This window comes from Triturus cristatus, chromosome 6 (genome assembly GCF_964204655.1).
Source record: "Triturus cristatus chromosome 6, aTriCri1.1, whole genome shotgun sequence".
NCBI classification, from domain to species: domain Eukaryota; kingdom Metazoa; phylum Chordata; class Amphibia; order Caudata; family Salamandridae; genus Triturus; species Triturus cristatus.
This window is the reverse complement of record NC_140589.1, coordinates 898024444-898044212: the sequence shown is the minus strand read 5'-3', so window position 1 is coordinate 898044212 and position 19769 is coordinate 898024444. Positions and strand designations below refer to the sequence as shown.

At 45.7% G+C, this 19769-nt stretch overlaps 1 protein-coding gene across 8 annotated transcripts in view; it reads right to left on the bottom strand.

The window, feature by feature from the left end:
• The window catches only part of IPCEF1 (interaction protein for cytohesin exchange factors 1), an 844548-nt gene that overhangs the window by 62698 nt on the left and 762081 nt on the right, over positions 1 to 19769 (bottom strand). The window contains exon 10 of one of the 8 annotated variants that reach the window (XM_085611547.1): positions 16671 to 16871. The exons of the other annotated variants lie outside the window; for them this stretch is intronic. Coding sequence (XP_085467673.1) covers positions 16729 to 16871 — 143 coding nt within the window. The 3' untranslated portion in view covers positions 16671 to 16728. Of the gene's footprint in view, positions 1 to 16670; positions 16872 to 19769 lie in introns of those variants that run through there. 8 annotated transcript variants of the gene reach the window in all.

Sequence of the window (19769 nt, the reverse complement as noted above, 5' to 3'; positions counted from 1 at the left end):
GGGTTCATCACAAAGTAGGCAACAGATATATGTCCAGTTCCTGTTCATCCAACTAAATAGCTCAGGCAGGCAAGAATATCACACCAAGACCTACCCTGTCCCACCCACTGCTTCATTAGCAGGGTGAAGCAGCAAGTGCTCTTTCAGTGGCTGCCAATTATCACACAAGGCGGTAGGCTACACGTAAAAGTGTTGCATAGGTATCACTAGTTTATTACAATAAATTATATCACAAATCCAGTCTCTTATAGTTGGTGTTTTTGACGTTTCGCCAAAAGGAGGGCAAAGGCCGAAAATCTCCTGATGCTTCTCTTAAGGGGTCGAACGTATCCCAACAGTGCCGTAAGTGGTGAGGGCTGCAATTTATCTTCGACCATAAGGGATAAATGGTAAAAAATGTCCTCCGTGTATTCCCAAACAGACATGTAATTCCAAGCGAGATATATGAAATCTGCATCCAGTGCTGCACATCTGGCACATGAACTAGGGACAGCGGTACTTATTCTAGCAATTAACTTTTGGGTAATATATGCTCTGTGAAGATATTTAAAATGCAGCAATTTATGTTTATAATTATTCGAGACATAACAGGTTTGTGCACAACAATAGGTCCATATTGCATCTGTCAGGGTCTCGCCCAAATCCAGCTCCCAGCCTCCTCTGGCTTTGAGCACCGCTGGAGGGCGCCTGGATTGCGATAGGTGGTATAGCCTGGAGACAAGATGAGTACTATCTGTGGAGGTGATCAAGAATGTGTGAGGTGGGAAGTCCTCCGGTTCAATGGCAGCAGTAGGTAGAGTGTTTGTCAGTGCACTGCGCACTCTGTGTAGGAGAAACCTGTCCATATAAGAAGTGGTGCCTCATGACGCCAGGTCTGTAACAGTGCATGGCTGAGAAGTTTGGAATAGATCCTCCATTGTGTGGTCTCAGTTTGTCCAGCGTCTTTTTAGTAAGAGTTTCAGTGGCAGGGGGTATCCACGGATTGTCAAGTAATAGTATATGGGCAGAATATAGGAGGTCATATTTCAAGTAACGTTGTAATTTAGTCCACGCCCATCAAGTCATGGACAGTGTCTGTATTTCAGTGGGACAGCGTGGGAGCCCCTGTTGTAGAAGTGACGAAAGTGAGTACAGATACACCTGGGATCTTTCAGGTCTGAGATATTGTATACAATAATACGTGAAATGAACCTGCACTACCAGCAAATAGAGGTAAAGATCCGGAACTCAGAACCCACCCCGTTCATATGGCATAAGCGTGCTCCAACCTATTCAGGGTTGTTTGCACGCCCATACCAATCGTGTCAGTATAGACCGTAGAGTGTCAAAAAACAATGCAGTGAGTGCTGTTGGGCTATTTAAGAATAAATATATAGTTGTGGTAGAACAACCATCTTAATTATGGCGTTTCGGCCCGCTATAGATAGAGGGAGTTTAATCCATCTATCGACTTGAGATGTGAGTTGAGTAATCACTGGGCCGTAGTTAATTTGGATGACTTCTGCAGCGGTACAATGAAGATAGATGCCAAGGTATCTAGGGGGATCAGTACTCCAACACAAAGGGAACTCCACATCAACCCGAGTAGTGGCGGGATTTAACGGAAAAATCTCCGACTTCACCCAATTTATGACCAACCCCAAATGTACCCCAAAGCTAACTATCTCCTCCAGTAAAGGGGGAAGGTTCTCAGCCAGATGTCGGACAAACAAAAGCACGTTGTCCGCATAAAAGGAAGAAGTGAGCGGGCCCATATGTAATTGGAAGCCTCTGTGAAGGTGTTGCTCCTGTATGTGGCTGGCAAGCGGGTCCGTAGCAATAATGAATAAGAGAGGGGACAATGGGCACCCCTGACGGGTGCCTCGTGACAGAGGGAACTGTGTTGTAATTATCCCGTTCACTTTCAGTCGGGCATCTGGATTGAAATATAAAAGGCGAACCAGATTTTAAAAACTCGTTGGTAGACCCAGCTTTTGCATCACTGCATATAAGAAGGGCCATTCCAAAGAATCAAATGCCTTCTCGGCATCCAGCAGTACGGCTGCTGGCTAAAATTGTTTTTTTAAACAAAGCATGCTTCGTTTAATTAAGCCCCTAGGTGGGCTAGGTCCCGGGGGCAATTACGAATAATAATGCAGAGGCCCGCGTGGGCAGGAGCCGGCAGGGACCACAGGGTCCCCAACAAGAGGCCATGCCCTGAGGGCATGAGTTCCCTGGGGCAATATCGGCCTGGGGAAGGGGGGCCGCGTTGTCTCCCCTCCCCATTTAAAAAACAAAGGTGAAGTCCTGGCCCCAGGGGATGGGCTCCCCGAGGCCGAAATTGGCCTGGGGAGGGGGGCAACGCGGCCCCCTCCCTTTTAAAAACAAGCATTGGCATAGCCAATAGGTCTTGCCTTTGGGACCTTATGTGTTTAGCCATGCAACTGTTGATGTTGCACCAAGGATATTGTGCTGCATAATTAAATACTTATAAGGTCCCAAAGGCGAGACCTTATGCCAATGCTTGTTTAGGACTTGTGCCCTGTTTAGGCCCAAGATTCCTCGCGGCTTCAGAGAAAGGGAGACATGAAGCGTCCCAAGTATAAAGATGAGGCAATATCACAGGTGTTACTTCTTGGTGAGTCTGAGTGAACTAGTAAAACAAACTTCACAGAAGCAGCATAATACATTTAACTTTTGTAGGCAAGTCTAAATGTTTTTTTTCCCCCAAAAGTAAAATGACGTGAATTAAGAAGCATGCATATTTCACATTTCTTTGTCTGACTATGGGGAAAATGACGTGAATTAAGAAGCATGCATATTTCACATTTCTTTGTCTGACTGTGGGGAAAATCAATCGGAACCCTCATTTTAAATGCTCTGTCTTGTGTTACTAATATTGTCTAGCTTTATAGCCAATGGCGCTTTACTTTCTCGTACCTGTATGTGCACTTTTCTCACTGGTGAATTGGCTGTAAATCATACCAGGCCAATGCTCGTTTGGGCGGCTGTCTTAAATGCCTCAGGTCCAATTTTATAGTGATTTCATGGGATCACGTTCCTTATCATCAATAAGATAAAGGTGTTTCTAAAGCAGCGGTATGTCTTCCAGGCTGCAACTAATGGCTCCCAAGTAAACAAATGCTAGCTCTACATTTATACACACCTTATGTTCGGGGTCTGTGCACAATGGTGCACGGCACAACTGCTTGTTTTTACTCGCTACCTACAGTATAACTCAAAGCCAAAGAAATGTCACACATGAGCACACCGAAAACACAGAACTGTCATACAAAAGTAATCTGAAACCTTGGAGGTTATGTAAATGTATTGTCTGGATTTGCTAAATAATACGGCCTAATACAGATACTGAACACCAGCGGCGGAGACCAAACGCTAATCACAGTGCACCAATTTAACGTCAGCTGCTACCCCTTTGTGCACCGCGCGCATTGGCACGGCCTCACTACTGCCGAAGCCGCGCAGGCCCGACTACCAGAGGCCGACTTCGCCGACCGCGGCGCAGCGGGCTTGACAGGCTGACAAGCTCACGTAAAACGTGCGCCACATGGACCGACTCACTCACCAGCTCACGGTTAAACTCACACCAGATCCCGATTGACGCAGAAGGTTCACTCGGCGCGCACGATAATCACTGTCGGCGTCACTTGCTGAGTCTGCTTTGCCGTCTGCAACCGCCCTGCAGCTGCAAGAAGCGTAAGGCGTGTACGTCGGAGTCAGAGCTGTGTCAGACCGGCGAATCAGCAGGGCGCGAGCACAGGATGTGAGAATCCATTGAGCTGTAGTAATGTTCAGGGCTGCCCACCATGCCGATTTAGATTTGTGTATTTACACCTTACATATGACTGATTTGTTTTTTACTGATGTAGTAGGTGACAGTCGCATGTAGCATTTGAACTCGTGTGGGGATGCGAAATTGATTTATTTAAGAGCTATACCGCATACACCAAACCGACCTCTCAAGGTCTTCAGCGGAATGTTGAGCTCAGCGGTGCCATAAGCACCAATAGGTTGAGAAGGATCATGGCTGGCTGGTTATCTTTATCAAGGGTGATGTGTTCATCATTTATAGTGCCCTCCAGTCTGTCTCTGTTCGTCCTACAGGTTGTAAATCAGATTGGATCCCATATAAACAAGCATTGGCCGCACGCGCGCTTCGCGCTTGAAGTTTAAAAAAAAAGAAAAACAAGCCCGGCGGAGCGTGGCGCGCGCGCTTGGGGGCGGGGGAGCGGACCCTTTGAAGTGCTCCCAAAAGGCGGATTGCATGGCGGCACGATGCACGTGATTGTGCGCGTGCTAGCCATGCAATCCGCTTTTTGGGAGCACTTTTGAAACCCGTATTCTATAGTCTCGCTTTGCAATCACTTATGCGATAGCAAGGCGAGACCTAAAAAATAATTACAAAGGCCTGGCCCTGGAGAATGGGGCCCCCGGGGCCGAATTCGGCCAGGGAGGGTGGCAGCATGGCCCCCCCCCTTCCATTTTTCCAGACTTTTTTTAAAAGAAGGTCCAGTCCCCGGGGCATGGGTTCGTCGGGGCTCAAAATGGACCAGGGAAGGGGGCCACATGGCCCCCCTTCCTGAAAAAAAAGACACAACCAACGGGATCAGTGATGTCACTGACCAGGTCATGAGTGATGTAATATGTGAAGTCATAAGCAGAACATTGCGGGTGCGTGAGTTATAGTTAACTCAGGTAAGTATAACAGCTGACTTTCTCTGGTTTTCAATGAGCAAAATCTGACCCTAACTATAACGTCTCTGTAGCCTTTGTTTTTTTTTGTGAATATATATATATATATATATGTACTTCATACAATACATGTCATGTGTGACAATCTCTCCTTGTTCAGGATTTTAGCCAACAGCGCTTTGCATGTTGGAATATATGCTAAAAGTAAAGACGCTCCCAGAATGCAATGTGCTCTTGGTTCAAAGTCAACGCCCAGTTGAAGGGGCCAGGGGTAACATACAGGGCCATTAGGCGACTCTCTTTTGCTTATGTACACCAAAACACATTGTCTACGCACATTTGACGCTTTCACAAGCTTGAAACTAAACACTAAACATTGTGGACCTGAATGACAAAGGGCCTCCGCACTTGTGGCAGAGGCCCCACAGTCGTGGGTGAGTGTCTGCAGTCGGGGTGGAATCTCCGCGATGAGAGTTCTCATTGCGGGGATAAGGCCCCGAGTGTGGAGACTCCGCCATGAGTGCGGAGGACCTTTGTGAATCAGGCCCTTATCACAGACCAGCACTTAACAACAGCCCTGCTTCTGACTAACAGAAAGGGTAGAGGCGTACACCGCCAGTGTGGAAACTTTGACGGAAATGTGTGTTGTAATTGTTTCAAAGAGCACAGACGCAGTAGCTTCTTTCACCTTAATCAGGTCTATAATTAGGAGGTTAAACTCGGAGTAGGAAACAGGAAAATAACAAGGCACTGGTGTTTGGGGCTAAAAGAAATCTAGTCACATGTTCGAATTTCCTGTCAGCTAAATGGTCCATCACAAAGTATCTCTTAAAGCCACGACCAGTCTTTGGTTAGCGCCTGACTATTGTTTTCTGAATTGGCTAGAAAAGGAGAAAGCAACATGTTTTTATACAATATTATTTTTCTACTTTTTTGTGGTTGTGGTGCTATTTAGATCAGTGGAATGTCTTAACAGGCTTCCCCAACGAGTAGCTCGTGAGCTACTAGTAACTCTGCAGATGCCTTTGAGTAGCTCTTCCATGTGAGGCCCAGCCTAATAAATTAGAAGCTTTTGCTTGAAATGATTTAATATACCTATGCCAAAATTGAACAGTGTGTATTTGAGACAAAATTGTGTGTATTTTCAGAACTCATGAGCTGTTGTTTGGGGAAGCCTATTACTAATATTAACTTGTTGCCAGAGGTAACTATATGGCCAGGATCCAGACTACAAGCGTTCAGAGGCAGTGACAGATATTGTAGCTAAGGTAGGCGAGTAAAACAAGCATTGGCAAAGCTAATATTTATGGTATCGGCTGTTAGCCTTTGACTGTTAATGCTTGTTTTGTTTTGGTATTCTTTTTACAAAACTTGATTTCAGGGGAAGCTGTGGGGCCCTTGTCAATCTAAAAATGTGTCTAAAAGCAAAAAAAACGTATTAGCTTCAAAAAGCATATATTGACATAGTAGTCCCAGGCACTGAACTAATTTGTTTGTGAATGTGCTCTTTGTGAAAGGGCAGAATGATGTCACTCCAGTGATGTTAGACAATGGCTGAAGTAGGTTGATCCTTTGTCCCATGCAGTATGCTGTAGTGTGTGCAAGAAAAATGTGAGTGATACAATAACAGACCCGTAAATGATGAGGTCTTGGTGAAAGCTTCTATATGTAAGTATAATATAGTATAGTATAGCTATCATTTTGGCAACATCTAAAGGTCTTGTCTAACACCAGCTCTAAAAAGAATCTATTACTGTGGGGTTGGCAAGGTGTTATTTTGTGTTTGTGTGCATGTGTGTCTGTATGCATTTGCACAAATCATATGCATATGTGTGTCCTGTGTGTATGTGTGAATGCATGTATGTGTGAGTGAGTGCCAGAGAGTACATCCATATCTGTGTGACTGTGTCTTGTTCCCCTCAGCCTGGCAGTCTTTTTTATGGGTCACCTATGGTATCTTGAGCCCGGTCCCTAATTTGGGCCATCTCTAGCTCAATGGGGGTCCCCTTGGAATAAGGGCATCCCTGGCATACATTTGATATTATTTCCCGGAGTTATTATGCATCAGGATGCCCACCTCTGGAATAATGCTGGCCTTTTCAATATGGTGGTAATTCCTGGTTTATTGTGGGCACCAATTGCACAGTGGTGCCCATCTCAAGAATAATGATGACCTTGACCTAATGGTGCTAATCATTGACATTGTGCATCCACTCTATCATAGTGCGCAACCCAGAAGTAAATCTAGCTTTAACATAAAGGTGGTAATTCTTGTCACATTTATACATGGAAATTCCTGTTAATTCATGCTTTTTGTTAAAATATCTTTATTGGTATTTTACTTATTTGACATGACTGACAGTGCGAGTCTATACAAAGAAAGTTCTTTTGTTATTTTTTGCTGCGAATTGTAGAGATGCAAATCTCATATGCAGAATAGCATTAACCTTCATAACAGTTTAGAAATAACACATCTATGCTATTCCTTAATGCTGACATGTAGATCATGTTTGAACATACGCACGAGTACCCCTGTATGCTATTGCCCACAATCGAGCTACATCATAGAATACTAATTAATGTCATTGCTATCTACTGCATACTCCAAAAACACATCATTGCGATACAGTCTTAACAGGAGCGTACAAGCGTGCACCAGGTACATCCATTACATAACCGGTTGGATCATACCGGCAAATCACTGTTTAATAGGAGAAAGACCTTAAATGATTGCAAAACGCACATTTCGACCACTAGTGAATTCCAACAAATCATATTTTTCCCAAAATATTCCAAACATAACTAAAACTTAAAACATCTAAAGAAACATCTGCCACCCACTAATCGCAATTGATATTTCTGTTAATTCATGACTTGTGCGTCTGTGTTTCATCATCTATTTGGTTGAAGATTTTTATGACGCAGGTACTACAAAGTGAAAAGCAATCACCATTTTTAGGAAATGGAAATCCACATTTCTCAACATGTTGAAGAGCAACAAATTGTCCACATTCCATACGTTAAGATAGCATATATCTTAATATATTTCCTAATATAACAATAATCCATTTTTATAGGAGATGGAATACTTTGTTCTCAAAACTAACGGTCCACCTGACCTGTTTAGGGATCCACAGCCTCTAAGTGGTCAATGGAGTAGGGGGCCGTCAGAGAAAAGCCACCTATTTAAAATCTACGATCTGTTGGGGGGGGGGGGGTTCTGTCCATCACAGACGGACTGAAAAAAATAATGATCCCACCATAGACCCGGGGAGTAAATTACCAAGGTGTGAGGTCTTTTTTTTTTTTTTTTTTTTTTTGTAATAGTAAACTCCCAATTTGGAAAAAAAACATGCTAAGTGAGACCTGAGAATACAAGTAAGGTGTAAGCTTGCTACCATCTGAAACTAAAACCCTCTTCTCTAAGAACCTATAAAATATGCCCACTTCAGTAGTCTAATGCATGAGATTGTACATTTTATGTAACTTTTACAGTTTCTACTCTGCCCCTTCTCAGTCATAAAATGTGACTTAGAATGTACTTGGAAGTTGGAGGGTAATCTAGAAGATGGGGTGACGGATGCTGCACTACATGTCCTCCAACTCAAGCAAGCGGCTTATAGGGCCCTCGTCACGGAGGCGGCCAGGGGCCTTAGTAGAGAGCAACAGGGGCGACTGTATGATGTGGGTGATAAGGCTGGTAAACTGATAGCGTGGTTGGATAAAAAGGAGAGAGCGAATCGTGTGGTCCCGCTGATTGAGAAAACGAATGGTGTGTGTGTAACTGAGCCAGAAGAAATTGTCTCCTGTTTCGCGGATTATTTCCGCGAGGTGTATTCCCCGGTCTCTTCTTGCTCTGAAGAGGATTCCCGTGCCCTGCTCAGGGATATCGCGCTGCCGTCCCTTTCCGGGGAGGACAGGGTGTCGCTGGACGCCGCTCCCACCTCCGACGAAATCGCCCTCGCCATACGCTCGGTCGCTTCTGGCAAGGCCATGGGCCCGAATGGTATCCCTATCGAGTTGTATAAGTTGCGACCGGATACACTGGCGCCCCAGGTCCGCGCAATGTTCCTGGCGGCCCACTCGCTGGGCTCCCTCCCGCTTGACCAGCGTCTGGCTACAATCGTGGTGATCCACAAGGAGGGGAGACCTCGGGACCGGGTTACTTCCTATCGGCCTATCTCACTACTGAATGCGGAGCCCAAAATTCTCGCCAAGGTACTGGCCAATCGGCTGGTCGGGGTGGTGGGAGATCTGGTTCACCAGGACCAGTCCGGCTTTATTCCCCATCGCAATACAGCCCTTAACCTGCGGCGTTTGCATGGGGTGCTCGCGCGCGTCCCATTTATACGGGAACCGGCCATTTTGGCGTCCTTGGACGCCACCATGGCGTTTGATACGCTTGAGTGGCCATACATCTGGGCGATGCTTGCGAAGTTTGGATTTGGCCCAGGATTCATCAGTTGGGTCAAATTGTTGTATTCGGGCCCATTGGCGCAGGTGGTGGTGAACGGAAGAGTATCGGCCCCGTTTGAGCTGGGCCGGGGCACGCGACAGGGCTGTCCCTTATCGCCGCTTCTTTTTGCGCTTGCCTTGGAGCCCCTGGCAGAGTGGCTGCGGTGGGAGCCTTCCATCCGTGGTCTCCGTTGGACCCCCGAGTATGAGGACCGCGTATCCCTATACGCTGATGACATCCTTCTGTACCTAGCCTCCCCACGTAAATCACTTATAGTGCTGGTTGATGTTTTACATTCATTTGGTCGTAACTCCGGTCTCGTCATCAACTGGGCTAAATCGTGCGTGTATGTTCTCTCTGGGGAGGCTCCTATTCTCCCGCGGGGCTGTCCGATCCAGATCGCCCCGCAGGGATTTCGGTACCTGGGTGTCTTCATTACTCTGGACCCGGAGGCCCGGTATGAACGGAACCTGCTTCCCCCCCTCCAGCGCCTGCAGGTAGATGTCGCACGCTGGCGGCGCCTGCCGCTTTCGCCGCTCGGCCGGGCGGCATTGTTCAAGATGATGTCTCTGCCGCGTTTCCTGTACGCTTTGCAGAACACTATGGACTTAGTCCCGGCGCGCTACTTCCGTGAGGTGGAGAGTCTGCAACGCCGCCTGTTCTGGGACGGGAGGCCGCGTATTGCCCTGGCGAAGTTGACGCTCCCATGGTATGACGGGGGGATTGCCCTCCAGGATATTAAACGGTACTATTGGGCCTCCCAGCTCGCTGCAATTAATCATGGCCTATACGGGCCCGCCTTAAACCCGGCATTCGAAATGGACAAGATGCTCCTGCCAGGTGGCGACTACAATCGAGCGCTCTATTCTAGCGCGCCCGACGCTCGTCTGACGGGCCCCACGCGTGTCATGGTGCAAGTGTGGCACGCGGCCAATGCAGCTATGGGGTGGAAGGACCGTTTGACCCGGGCGTCACCACTATACGCGTCTGAGCGGTTAGGCTCCCTGTGGACCTCTAAGGGCTTTGAGAAGTGGGACATAATAGGTATCAGTAAAGTGGGGGATCTTTGGACGAGGGGAGGATTTAAAACGTTCGATATGCTGCAGACGGAATTTCAGTTGCAGGGCAGTGAATACTTTCGGTATTTGCAGGTCCGTCATGCGCTGGGCTCCGTCTTCTCGGACGTTGCCTCCATCCCGGAATTTTCCCCCCTGGAGGATAGAATGCTGGATGGGCACGTCCCGGACAACACGATCTCACTGATATACAAAAAGCTGATAAATGACCGCTCGGGCCTGTTGACTGCCCTTCGCGCGGCTTGGGTTGCCGACGGGCTGGAGTTGGACGACGAGGACTGGACCTCCGCGGTGGCCTCCCCGAAGGAGGTGGCCATACCGGCTCGCCTTCGCTTCGTCCAGCTCAAGATACTCCACCGGGTCTACATGACGGGGCCAATGCTTCTGCGTATGGGCTATGCTGGAGATGGGTTGTGTAAGCGTGGGTGTGGTGCTTTGGGGACCTTTTTGCATATTTTGTGGGAGTGCCCGGAGGTGGAGGGGTTCTGGCGTGGTGTACATGAGGTGCTGCGACTGGTTACGCATGTGGCGCTGTTGCCTGAAGCGAGGAGATGCCTGTTGAATGTGTGGGAACCGACTGATTACTCGGCGCCGCAGACGTGGTGGGTGACTCTGGGATATATGATTGCCAAGCGTGATATTGCTCAACTGTGGGGATCCCAGAGGCCCCCGACGGTCTCGGCCTGGAAAGAACACATGGACTGGTGCATGTTTCGAGAAAAGGTGGTGTATGTGGCGAGGGGTAAGCCTGGGACATGGGTGAAAGTATGGGGCCCCTGGAACGCCTACCGCGGGGGTATCTGTGCACCACCTTTGCTGCCTGATACCTCGCCAGCCCCATCCCCCTAGCCGACTCATTCCCCCGCTGCCGGGCATTGGGTTCCCCCAGTCCTCGCTCTGTTCTCTTCCCCCTCTTTAGACTTCTGTGGATAGTTGGGATCCCCCCTCTAGGGGAGCACGTGCTGCTATTTCCGATTGTGGGTTGCCTTGTGGGTGTGGTTTTTTTTTTTGTTGTTCTTAATTTAAAATGAAACCGTATAGTGGGGTCTGGATGATGTGGCTTTTGACGTTGTTACCTCCTGAGCATGCTCCTCCGCAACACCACGTGTTCCATAAATGTATGTCGTATGTTCCTGTCATTGCTAGCGGCCGGCCGGAAGGTTGTAGGCCCATACTTGTATACTCTTGAGACTTGTAATAAACGGTTTCAAAAAAAAAAAAAAAAAAAAATAGAATGTACTTGGAGGAGCAGGATGAAAAAATTAAAGTGAAACACTGAAGTGAAGAAAGATATTATATACATTTTACAAAATAACAGACCAAGTGAAATTTCATACTCGTATATCATAAATTGCCGGCAATATCTAAGGCCTTTTTGCAAATTTTATGGAAATTGTGCTGAAAAAATGCACCATTTTGCCACAGTTTCCTGATGTTTTTTTAGTGGGATTGAAGCATGGACCCCTTTCATCCTTTGATAGGAAGAGTCACATTGATTGTACACTATACCAGTGTCATCTTCAGGATTTTAGTGGCCTGGGCAAGCCATATTTTCGAGCCCCTATTCAGACCAACGTTGAATTGTATTACAAATTTTCTTGTAATTCAGAATGCATGATGCAAAACATAATTGGATTATATGCCAAAGGATGATTTAGAGAAATAGAGTCAGGAGAGAGAAAAAAATCAATTTCACAGAGGCTCCTTGGAGAGTAGGGACCCTGGGCAATTGCCAACTATTCCATCTGTCTTCCTTCAGAACCTATGTTTTTAGTCAATTTATGTGAAAATTGTACTGTAAAATGTGTCTATATACCCTATTTTTTCAAACTTTTGTAAAAGGTTGGGACCACTTTGTCCTCTCCTTAAAAAGGTTGTGATTCCTTCATTAGTCTGCCTATTCACCGTATGTATTTACAGCCATGACACACTCTGTTACAACACTAATGGCCTTCTGCTTGGAACCTCTGAATCAAAAATGGGGATTCTCTCCAATGAGATCCTGCATACCTACACCTTCTACCTATGTCACACACCTCCATCTGGAGGAAGTACTTTGTGAAAAGACTAAATGAGACTGTGGTCTGTTAATATTCAGGCAAAATCTTATTTTTTTCTACTGAAGCATTCAAAAGTAATATTCTTTTTAGTTCGGCTACAGAAAGATTTAGCTATTTGGTAAGCTATCATCTCAGCACAGCAACCACACCACACATAACTTATAACATTCAGAAAGTGGGTTTGGGTGGGCCTTCTTCAGCCATTGTTTTATTTAGGTAGGGGTTCTTCAGGCTTTGGTTTGCTAGGCTGGTGTTATGTTTTTGGATGTATACATTTTCTGTTGTTCTTGTAGCTGGAATTGTTGATGCTGAATTGTAGCCCTTCAACCATTGGAGATGGATGTGTAGGGGTGCAACGTCATCAAATTAAACACTAAAAAATTGATTTATCCCCTGGCAACTGGAGTACCCACAGTCAGGGTGGCAGAGGACATAATGTCTGCCACCCTGATGGTCGGTAGTCCATCCTATTTAGAGATAGCCGCTGGCCCAGTGATCATCTTTGTACTTTGAAAGAAAACTACTGTGACTCTCATTCAAGATACAAAAAGTTTGGTGCATGGTCACCATCGGTTTTGACAGCCATCCATCACATTTTTAAAATTGTTGTTTTTCCCTGTGGGAGTTTGCTATTAAAACAACAAAAAAAGAATGATCCTCACACCCTAGGGGTTTTCTCACATGGTCTAGGGGTGGGGGGAGTCATTATTTTCTTTATGTCCCTCAGTGATGTACAAAAAAAAAACAGACAGAATACTTTATTTAGATGGCTTTACTCTGACTGGCCCCTACTCCATTGGGCCACTTAGGTACCGACGGTCCCTAAACAGGACAGGTTTACACAGTTTTGAGAACACAGTATTCCATCTCCATTTACACATGAAAATGGCTTGTTGTAAAATTTGGAAATAGAGATTTTTTTATTTTAACGTTTTTAAAACCTTTATTGAGAATACCGAACATGGGCCACAATTTTTCAATAAAGCTGCAGGGACCCAAAACAGTGAATAGGAAGGTGTGGGTAAAGCTGACTGAAACGAGAAGTGAAATCTAGCGGATAGTACGCACTTGCTTCGGGTAGCTTTACTCTTGTCCCTAAACATTGAGACGTTCAGTTGCCTTACTAGCCCTTCAAATACCTGCCTAAATTGACCATTTGCTAATCGCGCGCTTCCTGTGAGTTTCCAGCCGCCCCCTTTCAGACACCCACGCCCTCGTTTTTCGTCACAATTCTCTTTTGCTCAAGACTTGTCCGGCGCCGTATCAAAAACGGAGCCAACCACGCCATCCGCAAGGTTACGCCATCGGTTTCCTTTTAAAGGCGGAAGAGGGCCATGTCTCATGTGCAAGATATCGATTTTTATCAACGGTGGCCTGCAGGGCTTTACCACAGACACGTGCGCATTTTCATGCAGATGTTCAAACGTGCTTTTATTTCAACCAAACGCTGTTTTGAGGAACATAAAAATATGTAATTCCTTCTCTTTACAGGTGTGCATGTTGGAGAGCGTGGTGGCTCGAAAGAATTCTTGTAAGGAGGGAGGGCACAGAGATCTCTGCCAGGCCCTGTCTGGGAAATGTCCTCGCCAGGCCTGCTTGTGGGGGACAAGTGTCATCTTTCCGAGAAAAGGTGATAAAGTGGTGGAAGGTAACTTGGAAGTGCTCGAGTGGCAGCTTGTCGTTGGAGTGATTTTTGAATGGTCGGTGAAAATGTTTGAAATGCCGGCCGGCCTGTGGATGATTTGGCGTTGATGAAGTACAGAAGGCACCACAGGGTGAACAGCACTATGGGTTCTGAACAAATGCATGGACATTCTAATGAATGTCTAAAAGTTGAACAGAAGTTCACTAGTCATTCTCTTAAATGCCCTGGTTGGACTGTCTGGCCCTACAAAGGTTGTTTGGAGGAGGCCATGTGGCGTAAAAAGGGCTGGCGGCCTGCCCGGGGTGGCACAAATTTTGGGGGCGGCAGCCTCCACCCAGCCCTTACCTGCAGTCTTGTGGCAGCAATCGCCAGCACCTGTCCCCTCCCTCCGTTCTTCAGTGTGGCGGTCGCGGGGCGGCAACATTCCGAGGACTCCGCCAGTACCCCGCCACTTGCTCTTCTATAGGGCTGCCGCGGGCGGCCGCAACGCAGGGACCGCCCAAGCTGTCTAAGGTCTAGCTACGTCACTGGAGGCGGCTAGGAGAAGCCGTAGAGTCTAGTGCTGTATTCACCATTGGCGATCAAGTAGGAACCACCAAGAGCAAAGGGATTCTATGTCAAGCACTCTTAGGTTATTCTAAGTGAGACCCACTAAGTGTGACAAGTATGCTCAGACGATGGTTCTCTAAACACTGCCACTGGAATCAAGCTGTACCTCCTTGACAAGGCCCAAACGGCTGCACCAGACTGTGGTTGTTTGTGTTCCCATCTGGCATGAACCCGACTGGCAGTTTGGGCTGGACCGTTCCTACTGGAGATGGACCAAGACGGATTTACATACAGCTGGTCTCTGTTCAGAGTGGCATAGTGCGCAAAAACAATAGCTTGGAATGCGACCACAGATAATTACCAGTGGCTGATGTTAATTCAAGTATTCAATCCATCACTTCTGTTTGCCATGCCAAGCAAGGTTTTGGTAGTGGTTCTTACAACAGGACCAGGGCAGGACTGGGAACACAAAGCAGCCCTGTCAAATTTTGTCAGACCAGACCCCACACAGTAAAAAGGGATTGGGTGCACTGAGCAAGCCTGACCAATACAAAGTAGGTTTGGGGGCTCTCCCCCCCCCCCAAAAGAAAATGTGGGGAAAATGGCAAAAATGATGCTTTCTACAACACATTTTACATTATATATTCAATTGTATTCGTTTTTAAAGCATAGTAAATGATGACCTTACAGTGCGCCGGATACAGCAATATTTATTGGGGCTCTTCAATTATTCCCTCACTATCTACCTTCAACAATCACGATCACCCTCCAACAGTGCCTCTCATCTCTCTGCAGCCTCTCTCTCTTATGTATATCATTTGTTTTGTAGTGCCTCTCATCGCAGTGTAGGGTGTCGGAGCATTTTAAATCACACACACAATATTAATCATACGTGTAGGATTCACACGTTATCCATACTGGTAGGCATTTTTTAAGAGTGCTTGTTCTGGGGAAGCACAAACTCAGGATTCAGACTGTAAACACAGTGGTTAGGGTTGACTTCACTAATAAGAATTTATTTATACTCAAACAAACCCTGATTGGCAAAATTAGGATAATGAAAGATTGTGAAAAAAACAACTTTCTAACCTAGATTATGATTTTAACTTATGAACAGCAAGGTAACAAAAGGATCTCTGTGACACAAGCAGTAATCCACTGAGCTATGTACATAAAATACTGTTCTGTGATCTGCATAAGTGCACGCTCTTTGCGGCAGACATATTAACCCTCTGCGCTACCTTAGATCAGTCAAAACTGCCAATAGACAAAACTCCTATCAGCATAACTTTAATTACTAGAGTTATCTTGCCACTTTTATTGTAGCCTGAAAAATGTTGGATATACAAGGGACTCTGAAGTGCTGTTATAAATTTGCTGCACTGCTACAAAAGTGGCCCCCAGTAACAAAAGTGGCCCACCACCCTTCCAGCCTCCCAGGGAAACGCCTGATGCCCAGTACGGTGAGTCTAGCCTTAATTAGGACTACAAGATGGCAGCCAGACACTTTGAGTAGAAAAGTCCAATACAATTGAGAATTTACGCAGCACTAAAAAAGGGAGAGACTAAGGAGAAATAGCTCAAATAAAAGTGTTGTTAAAGCCTTCTTGAAAGACATAATCTGTTGTATGTCCTTGAGATATTTTGCTAAGGAATTTAACAGTGAGCCGGTTGAAGTGAAAAAATACTTTCCTCCTTTTTTCTTCCATTCTTATGGGGCACCAGAAGATGTTTAGCTGCTGATATAAATCCTTTGCGGCCGTAGAATATAAGAACTTGCTATAAGTAGGTCAGAGCAGTGCCAAAGAATATTTTACAGGGCAATGTTTGGATCTTAAATTGTATGTGAACAGCAACTGGAAACCAGTGTATATTCGTTCGTTCTTCAGTTTCAGGCAAATTGTGGACTACCCTAACTTCAGAATTTATTTTGTCAAAGCTTGAATTCATATGCAATTTGGTTGGCATGAATGTAATTTGTTTATCCTTTCATAAACTCCACAAAAAAACTTTATAAACTGAACGGAACACCTGTTACTCCACATCATTAATGTAATTTTCAAGTAAAATCAAAAGATACATATTTGTGATGCTGCAATACCAAATGAATAAAGGTCACTGGACAGGAGGAGAGCAATTATCTACATAAACTTGCTTTTAAATGGACCTTTACTACACCACCAAGAACCATTTCAGAAACTCCAAACTTAACATCAAAGTTCACTTCCACACAATAAGACTCCCTATAGTCTAGTCTTGGCAAGTCCAAAGTACATAATGTTCCTTTATTCTGTTCATAATTCTTCCACATGTATCCAAACGATCTTGACTGATTTCAGTAGCCAACACGTGCTTCGTTGCTGTGGTTACAGTCACCACCCACTTCCTCAGGGCTACAAATAAACAGAAAAGACCACCTATGAACAAGTCATTTCATGATAATATGGACACCCATCACCATATCCTTGGTGTTAGAGCAGTGACACCATGCCGTTTTCATTTATCGCTTAATGCCCATACGGCAGGATGAGGCTGTGCACCCTTAGGCAAAACTCAAACATTATGTGTAATGTACTGTGACAAAAGGAAACAATCATGCAAACCAAAATCGAGTTTCTACAAATGTGGCCATTGCAGCATGTGTAGGTTGACTATAGAAGGTACAACCAAGTTTAGCTTCTACAACTCATGTGATAATATTTTTCAAACGATATTGACTGTAGCACTCATTATGTTGTTTATGTACTCATTTGAAAATTTGAGAAAATATATGTAGGGAGTACGATCAGGCCCTTATGGTAAAGAATTATTGAACACTTCAGAGCATTCAAGCAACATGATGTAAGCAACCCCATAGCATTGCATGCAAAAGATTGTAAGGCTCAGTACACAAAACTGAGCTTCAGATTTCATGGAATTGATGTTGTTCAGAGTGATGCTAGAGGGGCAACCGTGAACTAAAATTACAGCAATGTGAAGCAAGATGGATTATGCATTTACCTTCTGTAGAAATGGGTCTCAATATAGACCATGAGATGCAATATTTCCTTGGCACTTGATGCCTTACAATGCTGGCTGAATTTCCCCTTACTGTCATTTATATATTGAGTATCTTTATGTTTTTTCTTTCCCTTTTCATCTATTTTCATTATTCACAAGTGACCTCGCTATACATGTTCTGCCCCAAATGGCGTGGCAAATGTGAGAAATATTAGGGAGTAGAATCACCTGAACGACACTATGGCTTTCCAGTAAGAAACCTTGATGCACACATATATTATATGTGGGACATATAATCAGTTTTTGTGATCTTTGCTAGTGTGTGCTTTTTTGATAGTAGAGCAGATGAATTCAGAAGTAGTATTAGGATCATGAAGTAGATGTGTATATGATTGAGACTTATGTCAAATGGACCGTGAAGGGACTATAACTTGGATCGATGGAAACATAGGTCCTTGATTGATTGAGTTTAGCATTAAAAAATAATAATGTCATACTTTTTTTTTTTTAATTAGTTTTTACAATGAATACAACCAGAACATTGTGGTCACAGTACAACAACATCCATCATCCGGTGTGCATTTGTGATCTAAGGTCCCTCGCACCCTCCGCAGAGCACTCCATTAACAACACACATTTCAGTTCATCTGAGACTGCAACAGGTATTGGGTTAGGTACTGCCAGTAATCTCGAGGTTTCGACCCGGTAGGCAGTTCCTCTTCGTACGTTTTTAGTGTATCCTTACAATACGTTAAATCAGCGAGCTGGTCTGTAACTTTTGGTGCACTCCTGCCATTCCAGCTGAGCGATATTCTCCGCTTTGCCAACAGTAGGGAAATCATACAAAATTTGCGCTTTTGAGCCTTTACCCCAGGCAGCAGACCCAGCAAACAAATACGAGCTGTGCAGCCCAACTCACCTCCCACCATTTCTCCCAGCAACTGCATCACCTGCACCCAGTACTCCATTATCGCCCCACAAGACCACGCCAAATGAATAAAATCCGCCCTTTCTTGATTGCATCGCCCACACCTAGAATCCAAGCGTAACCCATATCTGTGCAATCTGGCGGGTGTGTAATAAGTCTGGTGTAGGTACTTGAAGTGGAGTATGCGTAGGTTGCCATTAGGCGTCAGCATACCAGTCAGTGTGCAAGCAACCGTCCAGTCCTCCTCCGTCAGAGGAACATCGAGGCAGTTATTCCACCTCTCCATGGCTTTATGTGTGTTTGCCGCAATGTCACTTTGTAGTATAGCATAGAGCGTGGACACCAGGCTTTTGGCCGTCGGTGTGGTGATTATCCACTGCAGGGCGGACATCACCGGGGGTTCTTCCGGGTATGTCGGCAACAGCGTTTTAATAGCATTCTGTAGTCTGTGGTAGTTAAATTGAAACAGTAGTGTCTTATTACTAATGAATGTCAGCTTGTCAAGCGTTTTGAATTTACCGTCCTCATAGAGGTCTCCCAAGGGATCTATACCGACCTGTCTCAGCAATCCCACCCCCACCTCTTCTTGGGTTACCGAGATTTCTGGGTGCCAGTGGAGCCGGAGCGCCGGGGCGTATAATGGCAGTTTATTTGCCTTCCTAGCCATTAAATGCCATGCTCTATTAGTGGCATCAATCGTGTTGATGTCATTCTTATGCAGGGGAGGTCTACGGTGCGTGATAATCGTATCTAGTGGGATCGGCAGCGCGTCCCCTTCTTCAATTGCCACATGTGTGAGGTATGGAACTTTGTGATACCAGAAGTGCGCATATTGCGCCTGCGCACAAAGGTAGTATAGCAAAAAGTCAGGAACTCCGAATCCTCCCCAGGAGTATGGTAATGTCTGCGTCTGTAAGTCAACCCTTGCAGTTTTCCCCGCCCAAATCAGCTGGAGTACCAGCGTTGCGATGCGACGAAAAACCTCCTTAGGAGGCTGGATGGGTATGTTGTTGAAAAGGTATAGCAGTTTAGACAGTATCACCATTTTGACAATGGCAATGCGATCAGCCAAGGACAGCGGCAGCTGTATCCACCTTCGCACTTTCCCTTCCAGGGCATCGATCGCCCTCCCATAGTTTGCCCGGATGACAATCTCTGGGTCACGGTGATACCACACACCCAGATACTTCACCGGCTCGGTCTGCCACTCCAAGGGGTACTCCATGGGGTGGGGTTGTGTGCTGTCCGTCAAGGCGATAATCAGAGATTTATCCCAGTTTATAGTTACACCCGAGTGATGAGCGAACTTAATATATTCCCGCAACAAAGGATTCAGATTGTCCCCTGGGTCCCTCACATACAA